General features: G+C 39.1%; 4 protein-coding genes across 10 annotated transcripts; 1 reads left to right on the top strand and 3 right to left on the bottom strand.

Annotated features, from left to right (window-relative positions):
• Positions 1-1,730: 1,730 nt before the first annotated feature.
• tmem167b (transmembrane protein 167B) lies at positions 1,731-3,643 on the bottom strand. Its single transcript, XM_057362183.1, has 3 exons — positions 3,509-3,643; positions 2,958-3,089; positions 1,731-2,577 (listed from the first exon to the last, which is right to left on the bottom strand). The coding sequence occupies exons 1-3, from the start codon at positions 3,516-3,518 to the stop codon at positions 2,495-2,497; spliced, it is 225 nt and encodes a 74-aa protein (XP_057218166.1). The 5' UTR covers positions 3,519-3,643; the 3' UTR covers positions 1,731-2,494.
• Positions 3,644-6,784: 3,141 nt separating this feature from the next.
• si:ch211-160o17.6 (protein FAM107B) lies at positions 6,785-10,769 on the top strand. Its single transcript, XM_057362758.1, has 6 exons — positions 6,785-7,670; positions 8,280-8,319; positions 8,589-8,730; positions 9,330-9,410; positions 9,952-10,084; positions 10,494-10,769. The coding sequence occupies exons 1-6, from the start codon at positions 7,647-7,649 to the stop codon at positions 10,593-10,595; spliced, it is 522 nt and encodes a 173-aa protein (XP_057218741.1). The 5' UTR covers positions 6,785-7,646; the 3' UTR covers positions 10,596-10,769.
• A 77-nt stretch (positions 10,770-10,846) lies between these two features.
• On the bottom strand, positions 10,847-14,705 carry b3galt6 (UDP-Gal:betaGal beta 1,3-galactosyltransferase polypeptide 6). Its single transcript, XM_057362048.1, has 2 exons — positions 14,277-14,705; positions 10,847-13,076 (listed from the first exon to the last, which is right to left on the bottom strand). Exon 2 carries the CDS (start codon positions 13,067-13,069, stop codon positions 12,065-12,067), a length of 1,005 nt encoding a protein of 334 aa, XP_057218031.1. The 5' UTR covers positions 13,070-13,076; positions 14,277-14,705; the 3' UTR covers positions 10,847-12,064.
• Positions 14,706-15,866: 1,161 nt separating this feature from the next.
• hipk1b (homeodomain interacting protein kinase 1b) lies at positions 15,867-27,317 on the bottom strand. Of its 7 annotated transcripts, XM_057361419.1 has the most exons (16): positions 26,925-27,306; positions 25,061-25,743; positions 23,054-23,427; positions 22,786-22,909; positions 22,257-22,376; positions 22,086-22,172; positions 21,808-21,992; positions 21,576-21,726; positions 21,189-21,494; positions 20,859-20,993; positions 18,822-18,982; positions 18,575-18,727; positions 18,019-18,162; positions 17,710-17,921; positions 17,448-17,572; positions 15,867-17,372 (listed from the first exon to the last, which is right to left on the bottom strand). In XM_057361419.1, exons 2-16 carry the CDS (start codon positions 25,739-25,741, stop codon positions 16,956-16,958), a joined length of 3,375 nt encoding a protein of 1,124 aa, XP_057217402.1. In that variant the 5' UTR covers positions 25,742-25,743; positions 26,925-27,306; the 3' UTR covers positions 15,867-16,955. The 7 variants fall into 7 exon arrangements, with proteins under 7 accessions (XP_057217402.1, XP_057217401.1, XP_057217400.1 ...); XM_057361418.1 differs by having other exon boundaries at positions 18,019-18,159; positions 21,189-21,726; positions 26,925-27,317; XM_057361417.1 differs by having other exon boundaries at positions 18,822-18,979; positions 21,189-21,726; positions 26,925-27,315.
• Positions 27,318-27,798: the final 481 nt, after the last annotated feature.

Genomic DNA, 27,798 nt, shown 5'->3' with positions numbered 1-27,798 from the left:
TGTGTACTTTTAAGTTATGCTAGTTTATTTCCTTTTTGCATACATTTTAAATAAAGATAACTCCGCTTTTTAATATTTTCAAAAATGTTTTTAATATGTTATCATAATATATCACAATAATATGCTATTTTTTAGTTAGTCAAAACAACCCAACCGCAGTTTGATTGATATTAAATGGAATGCACAATAAAACAAATTTTAAAAACATTAGCTGCTTTTGCAACTCTTCAAATATAAACTTCATTCGTCAGGCATAAAAACATATTAATAGGCCTAGCGTTTTAAAGGGATCGTTCACCAAAAAATGAAAATTCTGTCCTCATTTACTCACCCTCAAGTTGTTTCAAACCTATATGAATGTTATTGCTCCTCTGAACACAAAAGAAGATATTTAGAATAAAACCAAAGACTTCTGGGGCACCATAGACTACCATAGTAGTTTTGTTTCTTACTATGGAAGTCAATGGTGCTCCAGAACTGTTCGGTTACAAACATTCTTCCAAATATCTTCTTTTGTGTTCAGAGGAGTAATAAAATGTGTACAGTTTTGAAAGAACTTGAGGCTGAGTAATTGATTACAACATTTACATTTTTTGGGTGAACTATCCCTTTAACGTAGGAATTTAGACATCTTAATATTTATTTACACATGTTCAGGTGATATGTTGCACACAAGAACACAAAATTTTCATGGGGCGGTTAGTAACAATACAAAGGACTTACGAAACCTTCCGCCCTTTCTGTTTCAACACTTCATAAAAGCGATAGTTGAACTCAAAGCTGATCTCTTCAAGACAACATACATTCACACGTTTAACGTTACCTCACCGAATGAGAGGGCAAGAATACCTCTCGCATGCCATCTTGTGGCCAAAGTTAATGTTCTCACAGTATCTAAAAACGCTGTCGCAGTGTAAAAAGAAAAGTGAAAGAGAATGTATTTCATTATCATTCATTAAACCTCTCATTTTGTAGTGATTTGTGCATCATTTTACGGTCCATGTTGCAAAGTAAACGTGGAAACAAAAGTTAAACTGTAATTAGGAATATTTTATTTAAAATAACCTATTGGTCTGGCTGTTGTAGGAACTAGTAACTAGGTATTAGCACCTATTGTATTATTGCTCCTGTATGACATATCGCTTTATTGCTCCCTGAACTCTCTGTAAGTTGCTTTGGATAAAAGCGACTGCTAAATGACTAAATGTAAATGAGTAACAACTCTTTTTTTAAGGATGTTTGGTAACAGCAAGTGCAGGTGATTGTGATATCTAAAAGGAAGCCATAACTAATTTGGCATTGACCAAAGGAGCAGCTTTTAGACATATGTTATGTCGATCTCACGTCTAAATTTCAAAACTGTTTAAAAAAATAGTTACTAAATAAAAAACAGCAATTATTCAAATTCACAAAGCAAACATGAAAAGGAATTAATGGAAAAAAACTGTCCCAAACAGTCGTATTGAGTTGCATAGGGTCTACTATAAAAGATTTACTGTTTACATATGACAAATCGGAACATTCAACATCTATCACCATATATATACAGACAAATCAGGTTTAGTGCCTGGGTACATAGGTGGAACAGAAAAGTTTTAGTGAAAAAAGATTTTAAAAGGAGTTTTTACTTGATACAGGCATGAGGAATTTCAGACAATTTTTTTTTACAGTTTTTATATTACATAAAATACATATACAGATATAAGAAAATTGAAGCCGATACCTTCAGATAATGAATGATAATTTAATGTTTAGTGTTTACATTCTCATCTTTAACGCAACATGTTCCATAAACAATATATATGTATCTGCATTAATGAGAGTATCTGAGAGATGAGATTTATGTATATTGTAATGTTTTTTTAAGCCCAGTCAATATTCGGTATTCTCAATATTCTATTTCAATTTTCGATTCAATTTTCATTTAGTCTTTTTAAAATGTTTACATAAGAACTGTTCTCCTGTGTTGCAAACAGCAGCAATTCCACATCTTGTGCATCTTTGTGATAAATATTTGGAGTCACTTGGAAAATGGCATAAGCTGTGCATGACATTATACAAAACCATAAAAGCACATCTACTTTTTTGATAAAAGAAAGTCATGAACAATTTACAAGATAACCGTTTTCCTAACGTTTTTAAGCTTTTTCAAATTACCCCTATAAACCCAAATTAAACTTTAATTTGTGAGAAAACATAACATAGACAATTCTTTGTACACAAGTGAACTCTGAATCCCTAAGCAGAAGCTTCTTAACCTTGAAAAGTTGCTTTTCACATCATTTCCAAAAACATTTATCTTGATCTATGACCAAATTCCCAAAACTCTAATCTTAACTTAAACATTTACAAAATGCAAAGTTCTTAAATCAAGCTTCTACCAACATTGTGGGGCAGGCGGAGTACATCTTCACCAGTAGCCGGCAATATCTGCCACCACTACATTTCTTTTGGCATTCAACAGTCCAGTGTCTATAAGACTGATCCATCCAGGTCATTTCAGAAAAATCAGGTAAAACGCCATACTCAAACACAACACTGCCACTGCAATATGGAGCCGTGTTCCTATCACTGCAGCTGTGGAGATAAAAGAAAACACAAGTCACAACAGAACATCAAAACAAGTCCATCCAAAAAACTAGTGTCGAGTAGATAACACATTACAGTTCCAGAAGTGACATTTGGGTAGTGCACATGCAAATATGTCATCATTAATGTTCTCCAGAATCTGCATGACTTACTTTTTCCCATGAAACACAAAATAAAACGTTAGACATCATCAGTCCCTATTGTATAAATATAACAACCACCAGATTTAACAACTTAAGTTACATCTAGTGTTTTATTGAAGAATGAAAGTCATACAGGTTCCAAACGACATGAATTTAATTAAATTGCATTTTTTGGGGTGTACAAATTCTTTGGATGCAGCAAAATGAATGACTCATATTATTTACCTTTATAAAACACTCCCCAGACTCCTTTCTTCTCCGACAAGAGCCAACCGTTTAGACGAGGGACTTTCTTCAGGTATGCACACGTGCAAATGAACAGAAGTCCAAATACAAGAATTCCGTCGAAAGAGTACACTGTGGACAAGCAGAACATAAAGCTCAAACTTTAAACCATCAGCCATTTTAAATCTGACGCCAATAACAGTTACATCATTGTACAGCCAAAGATTTCAAATGGATCTATTTTGTTGACAGATAAGTTAATGTTATGATTAGACTTTACTCAGTTAAGCTGTTAGACACAATCTATTAACGTTACCATGACACTGTTTCCTTGGATAGTTAAACGATGACTTTCATGAAGACAAATATATTTATATTATATAAAAACATATTAAAGCATCCTAACAATGTAAAAAGCTTTGGCCCATGAGCCACGTCCACGTACAATCACAGCAGACCAGCTTGCAGTCAATATGTCTCATTTCACGACAAATACGTCATGCTTAACAGTTTCCCGCAGTTCGTCTTTTAACGTTCTCGTTTCAACTTACCGTTTGTCATTGTCGCAGCTTTTATATAAATGCAGATGAAGCGCAGTCTGCCAGATATTTTTTATTTACTCTCTTCATCAGTTCCGCATCGACAGTACTGACTTCCGGAATGTGTTGTGTGGAATCATGGGTAATCACCCCACAAATTAAAAGTCTTACAGCACCGTAGGAGTTACGTTTTGTTTTTACCGTACGGTCTATCTATGGTTTTACAATCAGAGACAGTTGTACAGAAGTAAATATTTTTAGTTTGATGAAAAAACTTATGTTATTTCTCTGTGACACCACACAAGTGTGACCACTATATCCACGAATGTAGTAGGAATGAAAGGTCAAAGGGTAGAAATGTAAATTAAGTTTGTTAAACATCCTCTAAATCTATTCTTTTTATTTATATTAGTTAATGTATTTTTGATCAATTGTATTTTTTTAAACATATTTGATGTCTGCTTATAAAGCCTATATATGTCAGACTAAATAATAAATCATTATTAAATGATGAGGGGTTTCATTGACTGTTTTTTTCTTCACTTTTTTTCAAATTTCAAAATGATTTACATAGACTTTATTCTTGATAACTTAAGAAATTAACCATGATTTGCAGCATATTGTCCTACTTAATTCCTTCATGAACGTTGTTGACTTGATTTGCAGCTTGGTAAAGCTTGTTTCCTCTGTAATACCTCTGTAATTCCTCAACTTTATTTATATAGCGCTTTTTACAATTTTCATTGTTACAAAGCAGCTGTACATGAGGCATATTGACTATAAGCAAAACAATTAAAGTTATACCTGTAAAAACAAGAAAAAGGTGAAAACACAGAAGACAGACACACGCACACGCACACACACACGCGCGCACACACACGCACACACACACGCACACACACACACACACACACACACACAATATGCACACGTAGGCTACTAACACACGTAGACATAAACTCACACACACGGACGCGCAGACACACGGACGCGCACACACACACACACACGCACACACGCACACACACACGCACACACATGCACGCACAGTGAAAGCACACACTTAAGATAAAGGAGAGAGAAACAGGTCAAATATTAAACAGACTATAAATTCCCATATGCAATATTAATTAAGTAAACTTTAAAATTCTAATTTTAAAGCAGCCCCCCAGCCAGGCAAATAGTGCAAAACAGTATGCAAACGGTGGCGAGGAACCCAAAACTCCAATGGAGAAAAAAAAACTCAGGAGAACCCAGGCCCAACCAGGGGATTCCAGTTCCCCTCTGGCAAAAGCTGCTGCCTCTGCACAAGCTCGACAGTGCTTGCACAACAAGGCTAAATAAAAATAAATAAACTTAAATTTAAAAACTTAAAAACGTAAATGATAGATTTAAGATTATCATTATTAATCTAATAGCATTTGAAATTTTGTAGTGAAGACGTGTCAAGTCACTGCGTCCTTCTTTATCCATCTCTATCATCTCAGCTCTTGTCAGATCGCCGCTTCCCATTCTCCGCTCTACCATCAGGTGTGGGCATGAACTGCATCATGCTCACCGTGGTAACCTTGGAACAATGAGACAAGACTGGCTGAGAGTAGAGGACTGTTCTGCACTCTTTGATGCAACAAGTACATCAGTTGTTGTTGGATGTGTTCCTGGTTCTGGTTGATCTAACTAATGCAGCCTAAACCCTCAGACGATTTATATTATGGAAGTGTAGTGTAAGATTAAAAAGATGCATCTTTAGTCTAGATTTAAACTGACAGAGTGTGTCTGCCTCCCGGACAGTGCCGGGAAGACTATTCCAAAGTTTAGGCTCTAGATAGGAGAAGATCTACCACCTGCACTTGATTTTGAAATTCTAGGTATTACCAACTGACAGGACGCCTGAGAGCGTAATGCACGTGAAGGACTGTAATACAAGAGGAGTTCACTCAAGTACTGAGGAGCTAAACCATGTAGGGCTTTATAGGTAATAAGCAAGATTTTAAAGTTAACGCGATGCTTTATAGGTAACCAGTGCAAGGTTGACAGAACCGGGCTAATATGTTCATACTTTTTTGTACGTGTTAGAACTCAAGCTTCCGCGTTGTGGACCAGTTGGAGTTTTTGTAATAAGCCTGCAGGGCAACCACCTAACAGTGCATTACAGTCTCTGTATCTGATAGTGACAGCATATGACGTAGTTTAGATATTCTTAAAATGGAAAAACGCAATTTTACAGGTGTTGGCGACGTGGCTCTCAAATGACAGACTACTATCGAATAGAACGCCAAGATTCTTAGCTGACGACGAGGGTTTTATGTAACATCCGTCAATAGATAAGCAGTATTCTTGGTTGTTACGTATGGCGGTTTTCGGTCCAATAAGTAATGTCAGCATTTAAGACCCGCGAACCGGAGATCACCGCGATCGCGGGTCTCAAATGTTATAGTTTTCATGATAAATAAACAAACGGTAGACTCCCGGCCAAAACGACAGTGTTGGCAGATATGGATATGACCCAGCACCAGAAATAATATCAAAACACTTCAAAACAGCCTCTATTATTCGCAAACGGTGGATTAAACCTTGAAAAATGATATATGAGCCCGCCAAATCACAGAGATGCCGATTACAATTATTACAAATGACTAGAGGTCACCAGGTAATACTATCAGGGCATATCAAGCGATCTCTAACAAAGCAATAGTGACGCATATAGTACAAATATGTTTTACTCACATAAGATTGCTGCACCATTCCTATCGGATCTAATATTGACGGCACAGCACTGCTTTTTAATTTTAGTCTCTCCGCAAAGACTTGTTCAAGGAATCCGTGTTGAAATGAAGCGAACAGACACTCAATGTTTTCCCCACGTGAGCTGGAACGTCTTTAAAAATGAACTTCAACCACGCACTCCTACTGTCGGAATCCGAAGGAAGGTTATGCAGCGACTGTGTTCTTCCACAACCAGGCACTGCACAATATTTTGCGATCTTTAACGGCATGACGCTTACACTCGCTCTATCTGGTTCCGTGCAGCTTGTGTTCAGTACTGTCATGCGCGAACCAGTGGGCGGGGCTCAAGAAGTAGGCGTTGATATTCTTCTGTGGAGGCGGTGTTCAACCTATCTATAAGTGCATTCCAGGACCTGCCGTTTGCTGAGCCTCGTGTCAATAACAGTTGTTATTTCAGTAACAAGGCCGTTTTCAGGTCTGACACTTACAGGATGTTCGCTCAAATACGATTCTCTCTTATATAACAAAAGCTCAGGTTAAAATTGTGGTCCTAGTTCACTGCACCTTTAAATAAAATGTGAAGATTTTGTGACCCCCTCCCAAAAAATATTAGTTGTGCATTTATTTATTTATTTTTATCCAGCACAGATTTAGTGTTATATACGTCCGATTTATTTATTTAATGGGGATTATTATTGTTTTAAAATCACAGCTGAATGATATCCACAACGTGACATGAATAAGTGTTTTGCCCACCCATCTCTAATAGCATTCTGGAGATCTTGGCAGGGTCATGTAATTGACAGTGTGCTTGGCGAGAGACAGAGACAGAAGGTGGACTCGGCTGTCGTCTCACAATTCTTGGAAGCCACTGTGCTGGCATGTTTTTTATGTGTGTGTGTGTGTGTGTGTGTGTCTTATCACTTGTTTTCGGGATGTTTAAGAACGCAAATATAAAGAATTATATGTAACAGAACGTAATTTTTAACCATTGTTTTAGGTCAGGTCCAGTATAGGACATTATTACAATAGTGAAATACTGTAGAATTAATATAATTAACCATTAACAGTATTGCCATAATCAAAATAAATAAGTGGTCCTTTATGAAAGTCTAGTATTCTAGACATTAAACAAATTTGATCTATTAGTGAAACAATAGGTCTAGCAGCATCGTGTTTACAAGGAACAAAGCAGGCTGCCTCTAAGTGGGATTGGACATGCTGACAATCCACCATCTGCTCTGTGTTGAACATCATTCAGTTGTTTTATTCCTCCTATCTGAGGTGTGATTATGAAGGCAATCTGATGTCATTAGCATCTCCATAGAGCATCAACCAGCTTTACCTTCGACACAACTACTGTCTGTATGTAAGAGACGCACAGCGTGCGGTCTACTGTACCTCCTGCTGCTGAAATACCATTATGCTGTTATACTACAGAACACAGGTAAGATTAAACATGCTTACAGTCTTCTTTATGATCTCCTCTACAAATGGAAATGAAGGTTAAATAAGTCACCTTTGTAAATGATAAGAGAAATATCTGTAAATAATGTCAACCTTGAATTGGACATATCCATGTTTCATGTCTTAAATTTCTTAGTTTAAAACAATAATAATGAAAATAACTGTAAATTAAATGTACAATTAAACATTTAGAAAAGTTTTGAGAGTAGCGTAAAAAAATCGTAAAAAAAACGAAATTTTCTGGCAGGTGAGGCGCCAAAAATAATCCTAACAGTTTTTCCTGTAAAATTACATGTTTCCCCGTTTTTCTTGGAAGTTTTTTGACCGTACTTTAAAAAATACACTGTAAAAAAATCCCGTAAAAACAGAAACTTTCTGGCAGCTGGGGCACCAGAAATAAACCGTAAAATAACAGTTTTCCCTGTAAAATTACTTTTTCAGTAATTTTATGTTTTTCGACCGTATTTAATAAAATACATGAAAATCTGTAAAAAAGAGAACAGTTCTGTAAAATATTTAAGGCCAAGTCATAAAATGGCAAGAAATTATTTCAAGAATTTATTAACACCTCAATCGTTTTGTTCTTAAGGTAATTTCAAACAGAATGGTACACAAGGACCAAAAAACAGGTATTTTCCATCCCTTTCTGATTTTTCCTGAAAACATTATGGTCTGCCACACAAACAGTCAGTTCCTTTACCGTTATATATTACATTATACATTACATTTACACATTTGACAGACGCTTAAAAGCAACTTACATTGCATTATCCTATACATTTGTGTCTAAGTATGTGCAATCCCCTGGGATCGAACCCATGACCTTGGCGTTGTTATAACGCCATGCTCTTACCACTGAGACACAGGAAAGCATTACCAACCACTTTCTGTCTGTCAGAAAGCTCCAGCTGTGCGGCTGCTACATCTCAACAAACTGAAGACCAGAACCAACTCATCCGTCCAAAGAAACTGTCCAACCCTATTTTGGAGTCTCGTAGTCATAGAAGGTTACATCGGGAACTGCTTCTCAGTTACAAATGGTAAGTAAAATGATTTATTATTATAAAATTATTTACACTCACATCTCTCATAGTGCTAAACAATTTGTCTTACATACATGTGAATATTTCCATCCAGATTGACATACTTTGTCATGTTAAGATTTTGTACGATCCAAAACTCAGGTGAGGTTGTGGTCAAGCTGGGGTGTCATGGTTCTTCCCCACCTTGTCTTGCTTCTCTTGACCTAGTGGCAGAACCATGATAGAACCTCTTGTTTTATGTGGAGAGTGACGTTTTGTCCCAGTTGGTCTTCCACTCTCCGGTGTGGCGTCTCTGTTCCCGCCCTTTCGTCTCCTCCTTATTGTTTGTTAATTAGTTCATGCCCCGCACCTGCTTCCTCTTGATTTGTCCCCTTTATAAGGTCCCTGTGTTTTCTGTCCTGTGCTGAATCATTGTACTCTGTCGTGTTTCGTGTGGGTGAGGTCTTGTCATGTTAAGTGTAGCATAGTCTTTTGTTGTATGTAATAGATGTTATTTCTAGTTTAGTGTAGTAAGTCCTTGTTCTTGTTATGTCATGTTTACAGTTTATTTTACCCCCACGTGGGTCTTTGTTTTGTATGTTTTGTTATTTATTAAGTCTAGTTTACACCTTACCCTGTCTGCACTTGGGTCCTCTGTCTGTGTATCCGTGTCTCTCATCCCCGATTGTTGACATGGGGTTTGTTTATTTGTGGATGAGTTAAGGAGCGATCCACAGGGATCAGATCAAGGCTTTTAATGGTCACAACCCCTGCAGAGTGAGCTCCTGGGAAAGTGGATATACAGGTCAATGAGTTGAACTACAGTAAAACAAAACGAAGTGAGTTAAACTGCAGTGCAGTCAACAAGTGTACTACAACAAAACTACAGTTAACTAGATTTTGGCAGCACAGTACTAGGATGCTTAACTGTTTTAATGTATATACACTTTTACTGTATCACATGTTCTCGTTTTCTAATTTTTGCTTCAAAAGTAGCGACGGTCAAACATTTGAACTTAAACCTTCTGAATGAAAAGACGTTTTAGTCAAGTGTTTCCAAACCTTTGAATGGTAGTGTAGATTTTAACCTTTGAAGTTTATAATATGCCCTTTGCATTTACATGTTGAGTAATTTAAATACAAAAATATATTCTTTTAGACATTGAGATCTTCATACAGATCCTTTACTTGCATTATTTCACACATTCAGGTTCTAACTCATTGACGAATGACTGAAATATTCACAGGGGTCTCCTGGCTGAAGAGGAGAGTTCTGGAGCAGAGGAGACTAGATCAACACAGAGTAGAGTCCTCACAGCCTCCATCTGACCTGGAGCAGGAGCTGCGTAAGAGACGCCACAAACTCCTGCAGGTACATGTCCACAGCTGCATTCCACAGCACCACACCACACCGCATCCATTCAGTTAAAACGGGCATTTCACTCTAGCTGTGCAGAGCTTTTAGGTTCTTAATGGGTTACAGAGATATGCGTGTTTAAAGAAACAGTGCACCCAAAAAGATTTTTTTTCATTATTTCAAAGCCTGATTTTTTTCCATGGAACACAAAAGAAATTATAAGAATTGTTTGTAATTCATTGAGACTACCACTACTGCTGGATCACTGGCACTGGCTGGATCACTATGTGATGTATGAACTAAGCACTTAAACTAGTTAGGTGAATTGAATTAACAATGCATTGAAATAGCACACAAATTTGTCTGTTCGTCTCATAACTATCCCCTATAAATATTGTTGCATTTGTAAATTCTGTTTCTACAGTATGAGCAGGAGGAGTTAAGACAGAGGGAGGATTTGCAGAATGTGCCAGAGTTTGTGCGAGTAAGAGACAACCTGAGAAACATTACCATCTCAAGCTATTAAACCAACCACTTTATATATAATAATAATAATTAAAAGAGATTTATATATCATCCTCGGCTCACAGTACCTTTATTTTGAAATCTACGTATTTAACTTTTGGTCTTTTGCAATACCTGCCATGGAATGAATAGTGAAGCTGTGCAAATTATTATTTGACCTCATAATTTTGTATCATATTCTAAATCTATGTAGGATTAGGCATACATTTTTTGTATTCAGCCACAACCAAACTCAGAGTTTCTCATGTGCAATTGTTTATTCATTCTGAGTATTTTTACACTTCACCCAAAAATACAAATTCTGTCACCATTTACTCACTCTTGAGTTGTTCCAAATCTGTATAAATGTCTTTGTTCTGGTGAACACAGAGAAAGATATTTGGAAGAATGCTTGTAACTAAACAGTTCTTGGCCGTCATTGACTTCCACAGTAGGAAAAAATACAATAGTAGTCAAAAGTGCCCCAGAACTGTTTGCTTTTCAACATTCTTAAAAATATCTTCTTTTGTGTTCAACAGAACAAAGAAATTTACAAAGCAATTTTTCCTACTATGGTAGTCGGTATGTTGTATGTTATGGTGTTATCTACAGTATTTTGATCAAGTTGCCGTTTCAAATTATGCAACAAATCATATCTGTCAGCATCTCTGAGGCCTATACATTTCTCGGCAATAATGAGTCACATAGAGAAATGGATATAGTGTAGAATCAACATAAAAGGAACATTTAATAACATTTTGAGGTACATAATTTCAATTCAGTCACAAAAACATGTACAATACATGAAACACTGCGATAAAGACTCATGGACATGTAAATGTTATCAGTCTTCAGAGTTTACCATCTCAGGTTAGTAAACTTTCCCTTTCCCTTTTTGTCTATCCTGTAAATAAACCGCTTGTGTGAAGTATGTGTCCCTTTCCTTTCGGATTCACATTTCTTATTAATGCAAATGTATTACAAAGACTTTTAGAAATCATAAAAGTACAATGAAATAGATGATGGACACAAAATAATAAAAAACGAAGTAGAGAATACAGCAAAAATATTGATCACGAAGACCACTTTACCCAGAATCTTACTTTCTGTACAAGTAAACTGACTCTTTAGGCCCGATTCACATATTGCGTCTTTTCCGCGCGCATATTCGGTATTTTAAATGTAGAGACATTTTTCTAGGCGCGTCGGCGCCGCATCGAGATGGAAATAGTTCAACTTTTCGGAAAGCCGCGGGTCATTTGAAGACAGAAACGGGCTCGGCTCGCGTTTTCCGCGTGGTTTTAGATGCGAAATGTGAATCGGGCCTAGGCAGCCATAAAAAGCAGCTTTTCTGTACCATTCTGCAACATTGTCTCCAAGTTAAAACAGCCTTTTTAAAAGGTTCAAAATATTGCAGGTCAACAAACACAACATTGATAATAAATAAATAAATAAATAAATAGCGACTGAAAATGCACAAGATGGAGGGGGTCATGGGATGCCATCTTTCCGCTGGCAACACTGAGAAGGTGGAACGCTCCAGTCGTAAATATAAGAGAGCCTCAGTTTGACTTCCTCCTTGCACAGACGCCCGTCCCTCTGTAGCGTCTGATGTTTCTCCAACATGTCCTCTAAACTCTGCTTGTGAGTGACCAGATACTTATTGCTGCATCCGCGCGACTTATACTCCGTGTCGAAGCGCGGATCGTGAAGCCGTTTCACGTCCACGGGGGCAAGCCATGCCCCCAATGACACGTCCTCACTCTGCCACGTCTTCAGAAACCCCACGTTCAGTCCTACGTAGTGCACAAGATCAGAAGAAAGCACGTAACCCCCACCCAAAGCATAGGGTAGGTAGTAATCACACAGTTCCCAAGCGCTTTCCTTCCACTTCCCGGCTGCTTTCACTCTCCCACGGCCAGAAAAGAAACCCCAGTAAAGACGGGAGGGCTCTTTAGTCTTCAACTCCTCTTTGAGAAGATCCAAGCGTGCAAAAGTGTCATCGTCGGCCTTCAGGACAAATTTAAAGTCCACGTTTCGGTCCAACCAGGAGTACATGTGAAGCAGCTTCTGCGTGAGGTTCTCATATGAGTCCCGGAGGTCAGGGAGCAGGAGGAGGTCATGGTGACGGACCTGCTCGGTTCCGAGGTTCTGTAGGTCCTCAGCCGGTAGACCCTCGGTGCCGATGACGAACCAGTAGAGAACATCAGGGTCCTGTTTAGTCAGCCAGGTGCTTCGGATAATACTGCGACGCTCTGTGTACTTTGGGCCCGTGGTGATGAGAACAACTAGAAAAGCTGAGAGCTCTTTGATACGAGGCGAAACTTCTGTGTGCTTCTGTCGTGACTCGGCCCGTGGTGCCATCCCGGGGGATTCGGCTGGCTTGAGTGTCTCAGATGTACATTTGGCGAGGAAAAGGAGGACGACGGCGAACAGGAAGAGGACAATGAGTGCCAGGGCTGTCTTATGACGACACACTAGACGGACCAAATTCATGATGGCACTAAAGAAATAAGAAGGAAAACAATTATGCCACAAAAACGCTATACTTTTTTTTTTACTTTTAAAGGTTAAAGATGATATTGAGGCATCAGTCTTCTTGCTATTCTGTGTGTACGAGAATCATTTTAATGATCACCAACTTGATCAAACTCAAGCAGTTATCAAATTTGTCTGAAGATTAACTGCCTGATAAATTATTGCGATTAATTGTCCGTTTCAGGACATTTTGTCACCTTGAAATTATAAGATTCTATCTGCATTCTGAGCGGTTTTGAGAAGTTTTTGCATTCCGTATGACTTTGTAGATAAAACCTTATTGTTTTCTAAAAAGTCCCAAAATGTAGCCTACCCAACGCAAAGAAAAAACATCACGTTATGTAAATAAGTTGCCACAGAATAAGAATATGTGAATAACTCAATGTTGACAAAAATGTCAGATAGAACCTTATAATTCCAAGGTTACGAATTATTACAATTAATTGCAATACAAACTGCCTTTTATTTTTGTGTGGTTCATTCATTTAATACTTGTCAGAAATTGTGATTATTTAGATATTATATTGTAATCTGTCATTTGATGAATACACTTAACACTTGAAATAAAAACAAATTAAATAATAAAAAATCTGTAAATAACAGAAACAATAGTCCTAACTATAAAGTGATAATAACAGAAGACTGTAAAGTCCTGAGTGCCCAAACTAAAGCTGAGATATGAGGATGGTATCTGCCTCCTGATACAGCAAAGTTTGGAATCACTTTGATCAACAACAATAAATCAAAGGTAATTATTGAATAACAATGACAGCCCTACTTGTCCTGTTTATTACTGCAAAGATGCTTTGGAACGAGAAGTTATTGTGAGTCTTAAAACGTGGGAAACCATTATAAGCAACTAACATTTAATCACATTTTATTAGAATAAGTGTGCGCCTATGATCATTGTGCTGCTACATACTGAGATACAGGATCATGCTTGTGTCTTCACATAACATAAGTCATAATAACAGTTAAACAATTGTAGCATTTCAAATAATTTCTGTAAATGTAGAATAGAAGGAGTATATTCAGGATACTTATAATTATCACCACTTTTTTACCATTTTAATCACATCTTGTTCGTTTTAAACGTAACTGCCATGTGGTGAGTATGTGAGATCTACAATCATACACAACACGCAGCATGCATGATGCACATTACCTGGTAGATTCCCGTCACACTGTTCATTTACTGTGCTTGTGGCTCATCTTTATCTCAGTGTCTGTGATGCTGTGCAGTAACAGCGGATCTGCTGCTGGTGTTCCGCCTCTCTCAACAAACACACACAACACACGCGTGAGCCTCAGGCATCTATAAAAGCAAAAAGGTCTGATGTAACGACACAGAGCTCTGAACGCGTCGTTTTTTCTTCCACACACACTCAGCTCCGCACTTCCGGTACTATCACAACCACAGACTGACACTGCGTTCCATTCCGAAGTAATCATCCCTATGCCCTACTCCCTTCGAAGAGTAAAGCTCTCGATGTGTAAACTCTAGAGGGGAAAACTCAATTGTGTCTCTTAATCTGTCCGTTTGAAATTTACTTGGCAGAAGGAGCAATAAAAACAACGTCATCTTCTCTTTATTTGAAGGGACGTTTTGTATGGTGTCCCCTTCCCGAAGGGCCCTTCAAAGGGCAATACATCCCGTTTGGACGCGAGAATGAAGCATGCGGCATTGACGTCAAAATTCTCCAACTCCGCCATCTAGAGGATGGGAAGAACACGTCGCTCGGGTAATGACAAGAAGTAACAAATACGAATACATTTAGTTTAGATTTATTCCTTAAACATGTGTAATTTTTAATCTTATCACACATCCATTGCCGCAGTTTAAAGGTGCAAGCTGTAACTTTGTAAAATATAAAGTTTTCAAGTAATTATCTGCAATAGTTTTAAGTCAAATGACATCGAATTGACGTTTCCCGCGAAATGGGACCCTACAGATCAACTTGTAAATCTCATAATTAAAAGCATAGCGAACGGGGGTTAGGAGCAGTGTTGGGTGTAACTAGTTACTAAGTAATTAGTTAATGTAATTTAATTACTTCCCCCTTGAAAAGGTAAAGTAAGGGATTACTCTTATTTTTTCTGTAATTTAATTACAGCTCCTTCTGATGTAATTAAACTAAATACTTTGTGTAATATATGTGTGTGCAATAGTGGAATTAACATCAAAATTCAAAGTCTAACTTTAAAATGAATGCTTTAATGTATAAGTCTCACATTTGTAATACTTTGGTCAGTTAATAAGAGTACTTTATGTAGTTTATATTATTTATTTGAATGAATTAAAAGAGCCGTTTCATGTCTATCCTTGAATCACTTAACTAATCACGGTTGATGTAGGATATAGAAAGTAATTAGTAATAAGTAACTAAATACTTTTTGGAGACAGTAATTTGTACAGTAATCTAATTACACTATTGAATATGTAATTAGTAACTAGTAATTAATTACTTTTTCAGAGTAACTTACCCATCACTGGTTAGGAGACGGTTATAATGTCCATATACTTTTTATTTTATCCATAAAGTTACGGATTTCTCATTTTTCTATAAAATAGTATGTTCTATTATAGTTAGTTAATTGAATACAATTATTTGTTAAAGGAATAAAGCAACCTTTTTTTAATAGAAACATTTTATATATAGATTTCAGACACATTTAGTATTTTACAAGGTATACTTGTTTTAGAATTTCTTTGACATTACTTAAAAAGCTGAAAGAAAATCAACGAGACGCAACATGAAATTGTTGTTTGTTTATTGGGTGATGTTACAACAGAGGTGTTTTAATCTATTGTTGACATTACAAAACGTATACAGTACTTTCTTAGTTGATGCGAAACGTCCAAACTCAAAAACACTGCCAAACACGTTTAGAAGAATGCCAAGGCACGTCATGTTATTGAGACCAGAACAAGGACCGTGGAGGTCAGTCACAGTGTCTTTATGAGAAGAAAGATCTATTCAGATATCACAATGTTAACTGTCACCTAATAGCACAACATATATCCAACGTGACCATATCACAGACAGTTTATTTTTGGTGTACTCTAGTGTGAAAAGCAGACAACTGGTAAATGCTGCAAACAAACCACACAATGTCAGCAAACTGTGAATGTTTCATGATGGTTATCTAGGTGACGTATTAACTAGAACTCTAAACGGCACATTTTCATGAGCCTTGACATCCCATCTATTCAGCTGAATATCTGCCACCTCCATTTCCACAGGTAACTGATGAATTTAGACAATTCATTCTAGCACAAAATAAAACAGGGAAAAATTGATGTACTTACACGTCTCTGAACATACTCTACGATACTACCAGCCTTTTCTTTAACTAACATATACTGCTAACTTAAATAACAATACAACAAGGGTACAGAACACACATTTTTTTCCTTTTCACATCTTTCATGACTAGACCTTCCAGTGGTTGAAAACCAGTCAGCTTCACGCACATAATTTAAGAAAACACAACGCTGACTTTAAAACCAAGGTGTAGAGAAGTTACAGGATTAGTGTAAGGACTTTAGTTGAGCGATAAACTATCACGATCCCCGTTTCTCATGTCAGCATCATTATTTTGCTTCTGCTTAGGAAAAAATAAAAACATGTCAGAAACCTGCCTCTAAGAAAATAACATTATGCAACGGACCTTTAGAGAACAGATGTTTTTGAAATAAAAACAAAATGTCTAAATATTAAAATCGGTTCTAAAACAGTCAAAATAAATAGAATGAAGTTAAAAGCAACTGCAGCGACTTCAATGGCAGGTCTGTCTGTTGTCAAATTGAAAGACGTGGTCCTACATGACATCCGTGTGGATTTCATATGTAGGGATACTGAGAGACTCTTCTGGGGCTGAGCTGATAGCCGCTGTACGTCCCGCTTCCTCTAGTGGTGCTGGTGCTCGTGGTGACGTAAGGATGGGCGGGGTAATGTTGCTGGTAGTGGGCGGAGAGTCCGTGGACCACGCCCCCTAAAGAGTCCTTTGGGATAAGACTGGCTGCATAGTGACTAGCGGGTGGGACGTGTATGGAGGGGGAGGAACCCTGGACGAGCAGATGCTCAATGTGGGAGGCGGAGCCAAGGGCTCCAGGGGCGGGGAAAGTGTACAAGCTGGGGGTGCTGGTGAATGAGGGCGCCTCCTGGAGACAATAATGAGAGGAGGCTGGTGGGTACGTTTGCTGTCGACGCAGGGAAGACAAGTCGCTGGCTGAATCTTGGGACGAGGAGACAGTGGTCTAGAAAAAAAATAGGACATTCGTAAACATGCTCTTTATGGAACAGAACTCTGGGTATTGAGAAAAGGTGCCCACCTGACTGAGGTTAAGTGGTTGAGATCTGCTAAGCTCCTGTTGGTGGTCAGTAACGCTCTCCCCGGAGCTGCTGGGCTGCCTTGTGGCAGCTCTCTTAGGTTTCATGTAGTAATTCTGAGGAAGGCCTGAAACAGAAGAACCAAGCAAACAAATGTTTACCCTTTAGCCTAGGACAGATGAGGTAGAGAGAAGAAAAGGCATGACCCAGATCAGATTTGTATCCAGGTTCCAACATGGGATAAAAGAAAAAGTAGACACTCACCTACAGCTGATGGGACTTTGGCTGATATAGAGATTTCACCAGGCTGTGTTTTCACAGATGGTGCTACCACCGCCAGGGATTTGGACAGACGTGAGGGTTGGACCCCTATGTGACCGTTCTGGGGTTTGGGAGTTAAAGGACTGGCAGTGGAAGAATCCGAGTCATGTAGCGTCACACAGCTGATCACATTCGTTCTCTGGCTGGGGCCACGGCTGAAATAAAGTCATGTTAGTGACCCTTTGGAACGAATTTTACGCTGAGAAAATTCACACAGAGAAAATATAAACTGGGATATTGGCAGGCAGATACCTAGCAGGGTGGAACTTCCTTTCGTCCTCTTCCTCAGAATCACTGTGTATGGTGATAACACTGACTGCAGGACTGGGGGTGTCAGAGATAATGATGGGCTGTGTGAGGGTGGCGTTGTACGACTGTGAGCCCTCCAGAGAACTGCTGTAAATAAAGAGATTGGTTAATGAAGGCCAGGGTTTTAAAGCATTATATTTTATAAATAAATCAAATATAATGATCAAAAATACAAAAAGCGCTTTTTTGGCCCTTTTACTGCTGTAAGGTCTCTATTAAAGCTTCATTTAATTCCTTTCATTTCAATTTTATGGTAAAATTCCATTTTATTTTTCTGTGACAGACCCATTTCATTTGTATTAGTTAGAGAAAACTTAATTCTCTAAGGAATTTTGTAAAAATTCTTATTAAAAATACTTAACTATCTTTCCGTTTCCATATAGATTTCCATAACGTTATGTTCAAATATTGTGATGTCATTCAATAACTTTTTGTTACACCCCTAGTGTACTGTCCCTTTGACATAACACACTATAAAGTCCAAGTAAACAGTTAGTACCTGCTACCACTGTCACAGCACACCCTGCTCCTCTTATTCTGTGATCGTGTGACCGCAGATGTTCCTCGACCGAGGCTCTGAGCTTGATTGATACCGCCCAGAATGTGCGGGTTTTGTTGGAGAACGCTGCTGTGCTGACCGCTCTGAGATGCCCTGTGAGAGAAAAACAACCAGCATCAGCATTAAAGACTTGCAACATCTTAAATGATAGCACACTGTGAAAGATGATTGGCTAAAAACAGTTTACCTCCAGCTTGATGTTTGTTGTGTAGAGCTCTGAGACAGCAGTGCCTCCAGAGGAGACTCGGTCACTACAGACTGGTGGTTGGAGCTGTGGATGGTCATGCCCGGCACCTGCTGCCACGCTGATGGAATGAGGATCTGCTGGGTGCCCGTCGGCCAGGCCTGCTGGAGAATCATAGAATATCTGCTTTACTCACACTGGCACTTAAAGAACAAAAATCACACTGCGTGGCACTGTGATGGTCAATATGAACCTGAATGAGATTCACTGTCAAATGAATTGTGGGTAAAAACAGCAAACCTGCACCACACCATGAGTGATATAAATGTATAGATGGCCTTTAAAATCTGAATTGAAACATCTATAACATGCAACAGTGTGACTGAACACAATTTTAATGAATAAATGATGGAGAAAAACAAACAGCAAATCCCTTCCAAGGCGGCGTAAGGGAGTGTCTAGCTTCAGATGTAGCACAGCCATCTCAAATGATCTTAAAAGCCAAGACAAGCACACCATGCAAACAAATTCATGAGCATAAAATAACATGAATTCAAAATAAAGGGGAGGGAGGAAATAGAAGTCCGGCAACCTGTTGGAAAGAATCGTTGCTGTTAAACAGTCAGAGAACACAAAGAGGGTTTTCACATAGAAAACACTACCCAGAAGATCTGCCATGCCAGTACGGGCAGCACTAGAGTCCCTGCGGACAGACACGGCTATGAGAGAGAGAGGACCGTGATTGTGAGTGTTTTTGAGCTGTGGACAAGGTCAGTCTTCTCCCCTGAGAGGAGGAGGAGAGCCAAACAGACGGTCAGATGGAGGAGGAGGGGGTCAGGGAATATAAAAAAAAAAATCATACAACAAGAAGCTGCAAGCAAAGCACAGAAGAGTCAGCACATGCCTCCCATGCCTGTAGCAGACCTGCACTGAAAGAGAATGATGGGAGCGTGGAAAGAAGGAGAAAGAGGAAAGGAACAGAGAGTAATGATGAGAAAGAGATCAGAGAGAAAGAGCAAGGTTTGGAAAATAAAGAGAACTGACTACAAGATCAAATAATTAAGAAAAGAATGAACAAAAGCAACAACAAAAAAGAGCAATTTAGAAGTATAAAACTAGAAAAAAATCTAAATAAATAAAAAGCTGAGAATTTGGAAAAAAATTTGATCAAGAGAAATTACAAAATTTACAACAACAAAAAAATTAAAAAGGTGAATCGGACAGAAAGATCAAAATGGAAAAAGGAGAAATAGCACAAAAATGAAAGAAATTAGGAAAAAGGATCAGAAAAGAAACTGACAGAAAGATAAAAAATAATTAAAGAAAATATTAAAAATGAGATCAAAACTAATGAGACATAAAACATTAATGAATATAAATGATGTAAAAAGGGAGATCTGACAAAAGATTTTAAAAAATCTTTCAATATTTTAATCTTTTTAACATCATTTTTATCTCTCGATAGTTTGGATCTCGTTTTTTTATTTTCTTTCAATATTTTAATAAGAAAAAAGTTTAAAACAACTAAGAAATTTAAAAATTTACAAAACAAAACCAGAAAAGGTGAATCTGACAGAAAGATCCAAATGAAATAATAAAATAAATAATAGCACAACAATAAAACCAATTTGAAATAGGAGATCAAAACAAAATAGAAGGAGATTGGACAGAAATATCAAAATAAAATCTAAATCTAAATTTTATAAATACAAAATTATAAAATAAATAAAAAGAATGCCAGAAAGGGTAATTGACAAAAAGACCAAAATCAATAAATAAAAGAGAAACAGTACAAAAATAAATAAAAGAATTAAGAACAGAGATCAAAACAAACAAAAATCAGAAAGGGAGATCTGAGAGAAAAATAAAACCACAGCACAGAAATAAAAAGAAATGAGAAAAGAGGGGGTAACCAGACAGAGAGAAACAAAGACAAAAGAAGGAAATGTGAGCAGGATTTGGGAAAGAGGAAGAAGGGTGGAGGAGGCCAATGAGAGTTGACGATGTTAGTGGTAAAACACTGGGTGGGTCTCTCTTTACCAGCACTGTGGCTGTCTGATCCAGCAGGGCAGACCTTCCTGCCCCACAGCCCAGTGCCAGGGGCAGCGGGTACTGGGATGCCACTCCCGCTGTGTGGGGCTGCAGCGTGGCCACCATCAGAGGCGTACAGGAGCCCTACGGAGGAGGGGCACCGTGGAGGGAAAGGAGCAAAAAGCATGGAAGGATTAGACAAAAGGTCAGACTCCGGTATAAGGCTGTGATCTCACGTGCCGGTTACAGGCACTCGCAGGAGCACCGTCTCCACTCTCCCAAACTCATCGGTGAAACGTCAGAGTTAGATATTATCCCACAGAGATCTGCAAGTCTTACCTGTGCAAGCAGGCTCGGCTGAATCTGAAGAGACTGTGCGGACTGATTCTGCTGGACAACTGGAACACCATTCTCCATTCTGACAGGATAGCTGGAGGTTTTACTAGAAGACGGAAGCCCTTGGATAGTGGTTGGTGGGCAGACGATGAGGGTCTGTTGGAAAGGCTCGGTCTGAGCGCACAGTTGAGTGGGCCGGGTCTGCAGGGGGATGCTGGGTTGGGCCAGGCCCGGGATGTTTATGGTGGCCTGCTGGTAAAGCGCCGGTTGGTAGTTGAGGAGAGGTACAGCTCCACCAGCAGACTGAACCTGAAAGCATTTCACAAGGATTAAAGGAAAAGTTCTGCAATGCGTGAAATTCGGCGAGTGTATTTTTCTCAGATGATTCACCTGGCTGTGTTGGTTGAGCTGGCTGCTGAAGGTCACAGTCAGGTTTCCAGCTGTTCCAGGAACAGCGTTAGCAGCAAACAGGGTTTTCCCATTCTCATAGCCACTGTTTCGTCTCTTACAGATGTCCATGTTCTGGAAGCACGACTTCATGCTGCAAGATTAAGATGTGAATCTACAAGCGCTCGAAATGTCATTTTGTCATCTTTTGAAAGGAAGTGGAGTGAAAACCTACTGTGAGCTATGTGGGAAGCTGACCAGGTGGGTCATGGTGACAAACGGATGCCCCAGGGTCTTTGTCGGCGTGATTCTCTTATCAGCGTCCAATCTCAGCATCCGCTTCAACATATCAATCAACTCCCGTCGGTCCGCCTTCTCCGCCAACATGTCCGTACCTTCTAAGTGACTGGGCAGATTGACCTTGAAAAACATCCATGGATGAAACTCATCCTGTAAATTGTTTATCCAAAATGATGCTTATCCAGTCTATCCTAAAGTTGTGTTTCTATATACCTGCATCATGTCGTCTAAACAATTAAAGATGTATTTCCTTGCTTCTTTGGACTTGACGCCCATTTCGGCCTCATGCTCAGATGGAGTCTGGCGAAACAGAAAGATCAGCTCATTAGCAGTGAATATTAAGCAACATTTTAATGGTACTAACTATTCTAGTCATATGCTGACCTTCAACCTCCACAGTGGGTAGCTGGAATCTGGTCCTCTGTTGAAGAAACGACTGGTCTTTGTGCCGGCGCTCAACAGATACTCTGGAGGCAAACCCTGTGTTTGAGAAATGTACCGAATCTAGAAAGAAAAAAACAAGGTTAGAAACTCCAGGGTCATTTTTCAAGAATGTACATCTATTGAAACTGCTGTTTATTTGCATGCAATGCTTTGTAACCGAAGCAAAGAATTATGCAAATAAAGTGAAACCGCAAAAACAACCACAAAGTTGATCGCATGTTTGCGCAGACAATTCTGCAGCCTGCCAATATCAACAGTGGATATTTATGCAAGTTTGAAGGGATACTTCACTTAAAAATGAAAATTCTGTCATCATTTATTCATCCTCATGTTGTTCAAAACCTGTATGTGACTCTTTCGTCAGTGGGACACAAAAGAAGATATATTGAGAAATGTGGTTATGTGTCCATACAATGGAAGTCAATGGGGGTCAAAACCAATATTCTTCAAAACAATAATAATTTGTGACCTGGTCATATTCTGAAGCTCCTGGATATAAAGGCCAGCCCAGAAAGAGCTCTGCGATGACGCAGCCCAGCGACCACATGTCAATGGCTTCACCGAAAGGCAGACCCAGAATAATCTCAGGTGCTCTGTTGATACAAAAAACATTTCAATATTATAAGATGCATTTCTCTGAAAAAAAGATTATCCCATAAAATAATTAAACTGTTATTTCTAAATTTAATAATAAGGCATCTCTTGAATATTAACAGATTACTGATAATCCCACCCACCTGTAGTAGCGAGACTGCAGGTAAGTCGAGCAAACGGCTTTGGAGACGTGACTGGCCGATCCAAAATCGATGACCTTCACCCTATAGGGCTGTCTGATGGGGTCCACCAGCATGATGTTTTCCGGCTTCAGGTCAGCGTGAATGAGTCCCAGACTCTTGAGCTTCATCAGAGCCGTGGCCACCTGCTGTAGGATGGGTCGGATGTGCCTCAGGGGCAGCGGGCTGAATTTACTGTGCTTCAGGAAGTCATAGAGGTTCTGCTCCAGCATCTCAAACACAAGACATGTGTGGCCCTTGTGCTGGAAACACTCGTAGGAGCGAACGAAGTTGAACTCGTCTGCGTTTTCTGCACTGAGCCGGTTTAATATGCTCACCTGGAAGAGATTTACAGTGTGTTAATGCGCATGGTTTGCATTCGACGTAGGAAGTTTGAATTTCCAACTTCCTAGTTAAAGGTCCGATGTGTCATTTTTTGAAGAAAAAATTATTTCTATTCACAGAAATACAATATAATATACCTAACTATGTCTTCAGAGGTGTATAAAGACCTTTCGTAATGAAGCGTTATGCTTTTATTATCGTAGAATGAGCTGTTTCTATCTGCATACACCGCAGGTCCCCTTGCATGGAATTCACCATGTTGTTTCTACAGTAGCCCTAAACGGACAAACTGCTCTACAGACCACGTTTCCTAAATATGTTAACTCCTACAGCAAAGAAGTGAAAATGTGACGTAATCTTAGTTCTGTGTCAGCTACCGTAGTGCTTTGAATGGCAGAGGTGGAGTGAGCCGTTGGTTGCAATTCGCAACCTCACCACTAGGTACCGCTAAATTTCATACACTGGAGCAGTTCACCTAAATATAAAAATTCAGCCTCATGATGTTCGAAACCTGTATGACCCTTTTTTCTGTGGAAGACAAAAGATGATATTTTGAGAAATGTCTCAGTGGTTTTGTGTTCATCCAATCGAAGTCAATGTTGTTTGGTTACCAACATATCTTCTTTAGTGTTCAGCAATAGATAGAAAGTTGCACACTTTTGCAACGATATAAAATCATTTTTATATTTAGGTGAACTATCCCTTTAAGAAGCACACAATTCTGCATGAAATCAGATTTCCACCTTGAAATCACGCATGGAAATCCACATTGGTGGTTGTGTTCTTTTAAGCAAATCAGTGTTACAGGAAGAAAAACTGTTTGCAGACACAAGCATGCAAAACACGCTAAATGGCCTTTTTTGTTGTTAAATGCACACCTGCAAAACCTGCAATGCATAGCATTGTTTATCTTTCACGGTCCGGTTGCTAGGCAACATCTCTGTTGACAAAGGAAACACCTGCATAGCATTGCATTTGTTTGTTTATACATTATCACCAGAGTAATGAACGCCCTTTTGGGTAAAACGAGAGCAGTTACGACACTCGCATAGACGTCTGTTGGAAGAAATGAATGCGGAAGTAACTTGTGTCATGGAGTGACCAGTCGTTCCAAACACTGCACTGAAGCCCATTCATTTCAATGCCTCCCAAACGCATTTGCTGTACAGTTGGTGAAATAACGGCATGTTTATACATTTTAACAAGTTGGCGGACATATTCATAGATCTTATATGTATAGATCTTATATTCATATTACTCCCCAGACTAAATGCTGCTATAAAAGTAGTCAACGTAGTATCCAGTGCAAAGTATGTGGTAATAGCAAAATTTACGCAAATATAGTTGCAGTTGTCTGTACCGCTAAAATCCATTCAAATAGGTTGACAGCACGGATTTGTTTGGAACTATTGAGCACTCCATGAACCACGTGGCTGTGAGATCAAATTGTGTCGCAACTCTGTTTTTCAATGGCTCTGGGTAAAACAACCAAGCATGAACGCTTTAAATGGAAGATACAATGTGGAAAAAGTAGAAAAGAGAAGACTGCTACAACAGTCTCTGCAGTTAAATTGAATACATTGCAAAAATGCATCTTTCATACAAGTGAAGGCATTCATAACATACCTCTATCTGCCCCTGACGCGCATATGATGGATGATTCTTCAAGATCTTGATAGCCACGATCTCATTAGTTCCTCTTTTCCAGCACTTGGCCACCTGCCCGAATGTGCCCCGACCGAGAAACTCAAGAACTTCATAGCTGTTGGAGACGGAGCACAGGATCTCGTGTTGGACCAGCTGGTAGTCCCCCTCCCCGTTGGAGCTGCTACTCTTGGTGGTGTTGGCTGAATGGGGGATGGACTGGGCGGTGGTCCCGGCTCCTCCCGTGCGGGCGGAGAAAGCGGGCGCCGAAAGCTCCTCCAGGATCTGAACGCTTCCGCTCCCGCTGCCCCCGCCTCCCGAAGCCTCCGCTTCCTCGTTCTTCCGTTTCACGCCGTACCTCTGTCCACGGGAGGAGTGCGATTCCACGTGATGGGTGGTTCTGCGACTGGATCCGCGCTGGTGGCTCCCGGTGCTGTCGGCGGCACGGACCACCACCTGACCCCGAGACGCCGGGGGGAAGACCAGTCCGGACGCGCCGAAGGAGAGGCCCGCCGCGGGGTTGAAGCTGTACGCTTGGCCCACAGAACTGTACGCTTCATTGGAAGCGTCCCAAGCACAGCTCTCCACTTTCATTTTTTTCACCCTGCAGAAGGCACTGGAGGACACAGACGGAGCGGAGAACATCTGCAGCTGCGAAGCCATGCCTGCGAATGTCGAATAAACAAGGTTTGGTCGATGTGGAATGTGAACAGAAAACACAATGCTGGTAAAGAAACACAGTGAGAAGACTTAAAGGGACAGTTCACCCAAAATGTTTAATTCTGTTATCATTTACTCTCGTGTTGTTCCAAATGTATATAAACGTCTTTGTCTGATGAGCACAGAGAAAGATATTTGGAAGAACGCTTATAACAAAACAGTTCTTGGAGCCCATTGACTACCATAGTGGGAAAAAAGACAATGGTAGTCAAAGTTCGCCCCAGAACTGTTTGCTTTCCTACACTCTTCAAAACATTCTTTAAAAAAACACAAAATACATTTATAAAGCCATTTTTTCCTACTATGGTAGCATTTTCATTTTTGTGTTAACTGTTCCTTTAAGATCTCATGCATCTCCTTCCACTAGGGGCATAAGAGGCTAAACCTTTGCACTTATATAAAACGAAAAACCCTTTATATGAACACGCTTAAGACAGATAAATACAAAATACAATGAATGAAAAAATGTCATTTTGCAATCGTGATGGCTTGTCATTTTTGTGTTTTTTTTACCATTAAGGTAATTAACATCCACAGAGACCCCTGCAGGCCCAATTGATATTGCATTTAAATCGAGAAAAAAGAGAGAGCAAAACAAATACAGTAAAGATATATGTGGGGAAAATATCGACACGTTATATAATTCCTAGTCACTTTAATAGAGTTTTATTGCGATAATACATGATGTTTACAGCAAGAAAACGACTCCACCCTTTTCCACAAAACTGCGCTAATGTAGCCAGCAAAATAAACAAAAAAACAAGACAAAATTAACACAACAATCATTTTCATTGTTCATATATGTGTGCGTTTATGTTTTTGTTTGACGTACAACATTGTTGACGATATGTTACAAACTACAGACGTCATTTTGTTACTTTGTATGATCTGTCGACTGCAGCTGCTTAGCAACCAATCGCTGTTACAATCATATAATACATAAGAAAAAACGTTAAACAACTAATTGAGAAAAGAGTAGTGCGAAATGCAACTAGACCACCAACCCCCATCTACGAAAAACATTTATTCACATTACATCCCTGCGTAAGGCTAATAAAACACGCTTTGCGAATATATACACAATGGATGTATATCACGTTCATTTATTTGACCGTGATATTGATACCTGAGTGTGTCGTTGATCCTGGAGTCCGGGAGCACAGGAGAGCTTTAAATCCCTCAGATATGCACTCTAGGCCTTCATTGTTACTGAGCTCCTTTGACACAAGGAACCGGCCCTACAGTTCGCTCGAAAGTAAACGGCGATCGGTACAAAAATACAGCTCCATCAGTCACTGTGAACCGCGACTGGGCACGCTGCTTATATAACCGTCGGTTTTTGTACTCGTAATAAAACGTCCCGATTAAAATCCCACCAGAGGAAGGCTGGAGTGCTCCCCGGAACATCCAAAGCCTGCGCTTATCAGCGGCTTTCAGTCGCGCTTCCTGTCCATGGCCTCGACACTGCGCATGCGCATACATTTTGTAACGCGAACTGAGATTAGCAATTGTGCAACTGTAGAAGGGAAAATACCGCACCGCTTTACAAGAATACGTTTTCCCGTTTCTATTGGAAACGCGTCATTGACGTGCGTGACCGTCTTGACGTAAGCTTTCATTCCGTGTCAGCTGTAATGGAGGACAACTTAATCTCTTTATATAACTGAAATAGAATACTATAACACGTGCTGAACTATATATTAACATTAAAGTATACAACGAACACACGTCTTATACAATGTGTATAGTACTGCATACTGTTCGTTTTTCTTTTCCGCACTAAAATGATATATGCCTGTACTTTATTATTAATACTACTACTAAATAATGTGTGTTACAATATATGTTATATCAAATATAATATGCTAATGGAGTATAGTAAAGTATAATAAAAGTGTATGGTTATTATTATTATTACTAATAATCATCATAAATATTGAATAATAATAAAGAAGCAGTACTATATCTATTAACTTAACAGATTTATGTCAATATATTTT

Source organism: Triplophysa rosa, linkage group LG20, assembly GCF_024868665.1.
Source record: "Triplophysa rosa linkage group LG20, Trosa_1v2, whole genome shotgun sequence".
NCBI lineage: Eukaryota > Metazoa > Chordata > Actinopteri > Cypriniformes > Nemacheilidae > Triplophysa > Triplophysa rosa.
Note: the sequence above shows the minus strand (reverse complement) of the source record. Positions and strands in the feature narration are given on the sequence as shown.

Coding starts and splice junctions, on each gene's coding strand:
- b3galt6 (XM_057362048.1), bottom strand. CDS start 13,069: ATGAATTTGGTCCGTCTAGTGTGTCGTCATAAGACAGCCCTGGCACTC.
- si:ch211-160o17.6 (XM_057362758.1), top strand. CDS start 7,647: ATGCTGTTATACTACAGAACACAG. Junction 8,731..9,329: donor CTGCTTCTCAGTTACAAATG/GTAAGTAAAATG, acceptor TTATTTATTAAG/TCTAGTTTACACCTTACCCT. Junction 10,085..10,493: donor GACGCCACAAACTCCTGCAG/GTACATGTCCAC, acceptor CTGTTTCTACAG/TATGAGCAGGAGGAGTTAAG.
- tmem167b (XM_057362183.1), bottom strand. Junction 2,578..2,957: donor CTGGGGAGTGTTTTATAAAG/GTAAATAATATG, acceptor TTATCTCCACAG/CTGCAGTGATAGGAACACGG.
- hipk1b (XM_057361416.1), bottom strand. CDS start 25,741: ATGGCTTCGCAGCTGCAGATGTTCTCCGCTCCGTCTGTGTCCTCCAGT. Junction 22,910..23,053: donor CTGCAGTCTCGCTACTACAG/GTGGGTGGGATT, acceptor TTGTATCAACAG/AGCACCTGAGATTATTCTGG. Junction 18,163..18,574: donor TGCTGTGACAGTGGTAGCAG/GTACTAACTGTT, acceptor CTTTATTTACAG/CAGTTCTCTGGAGGGCTCAC.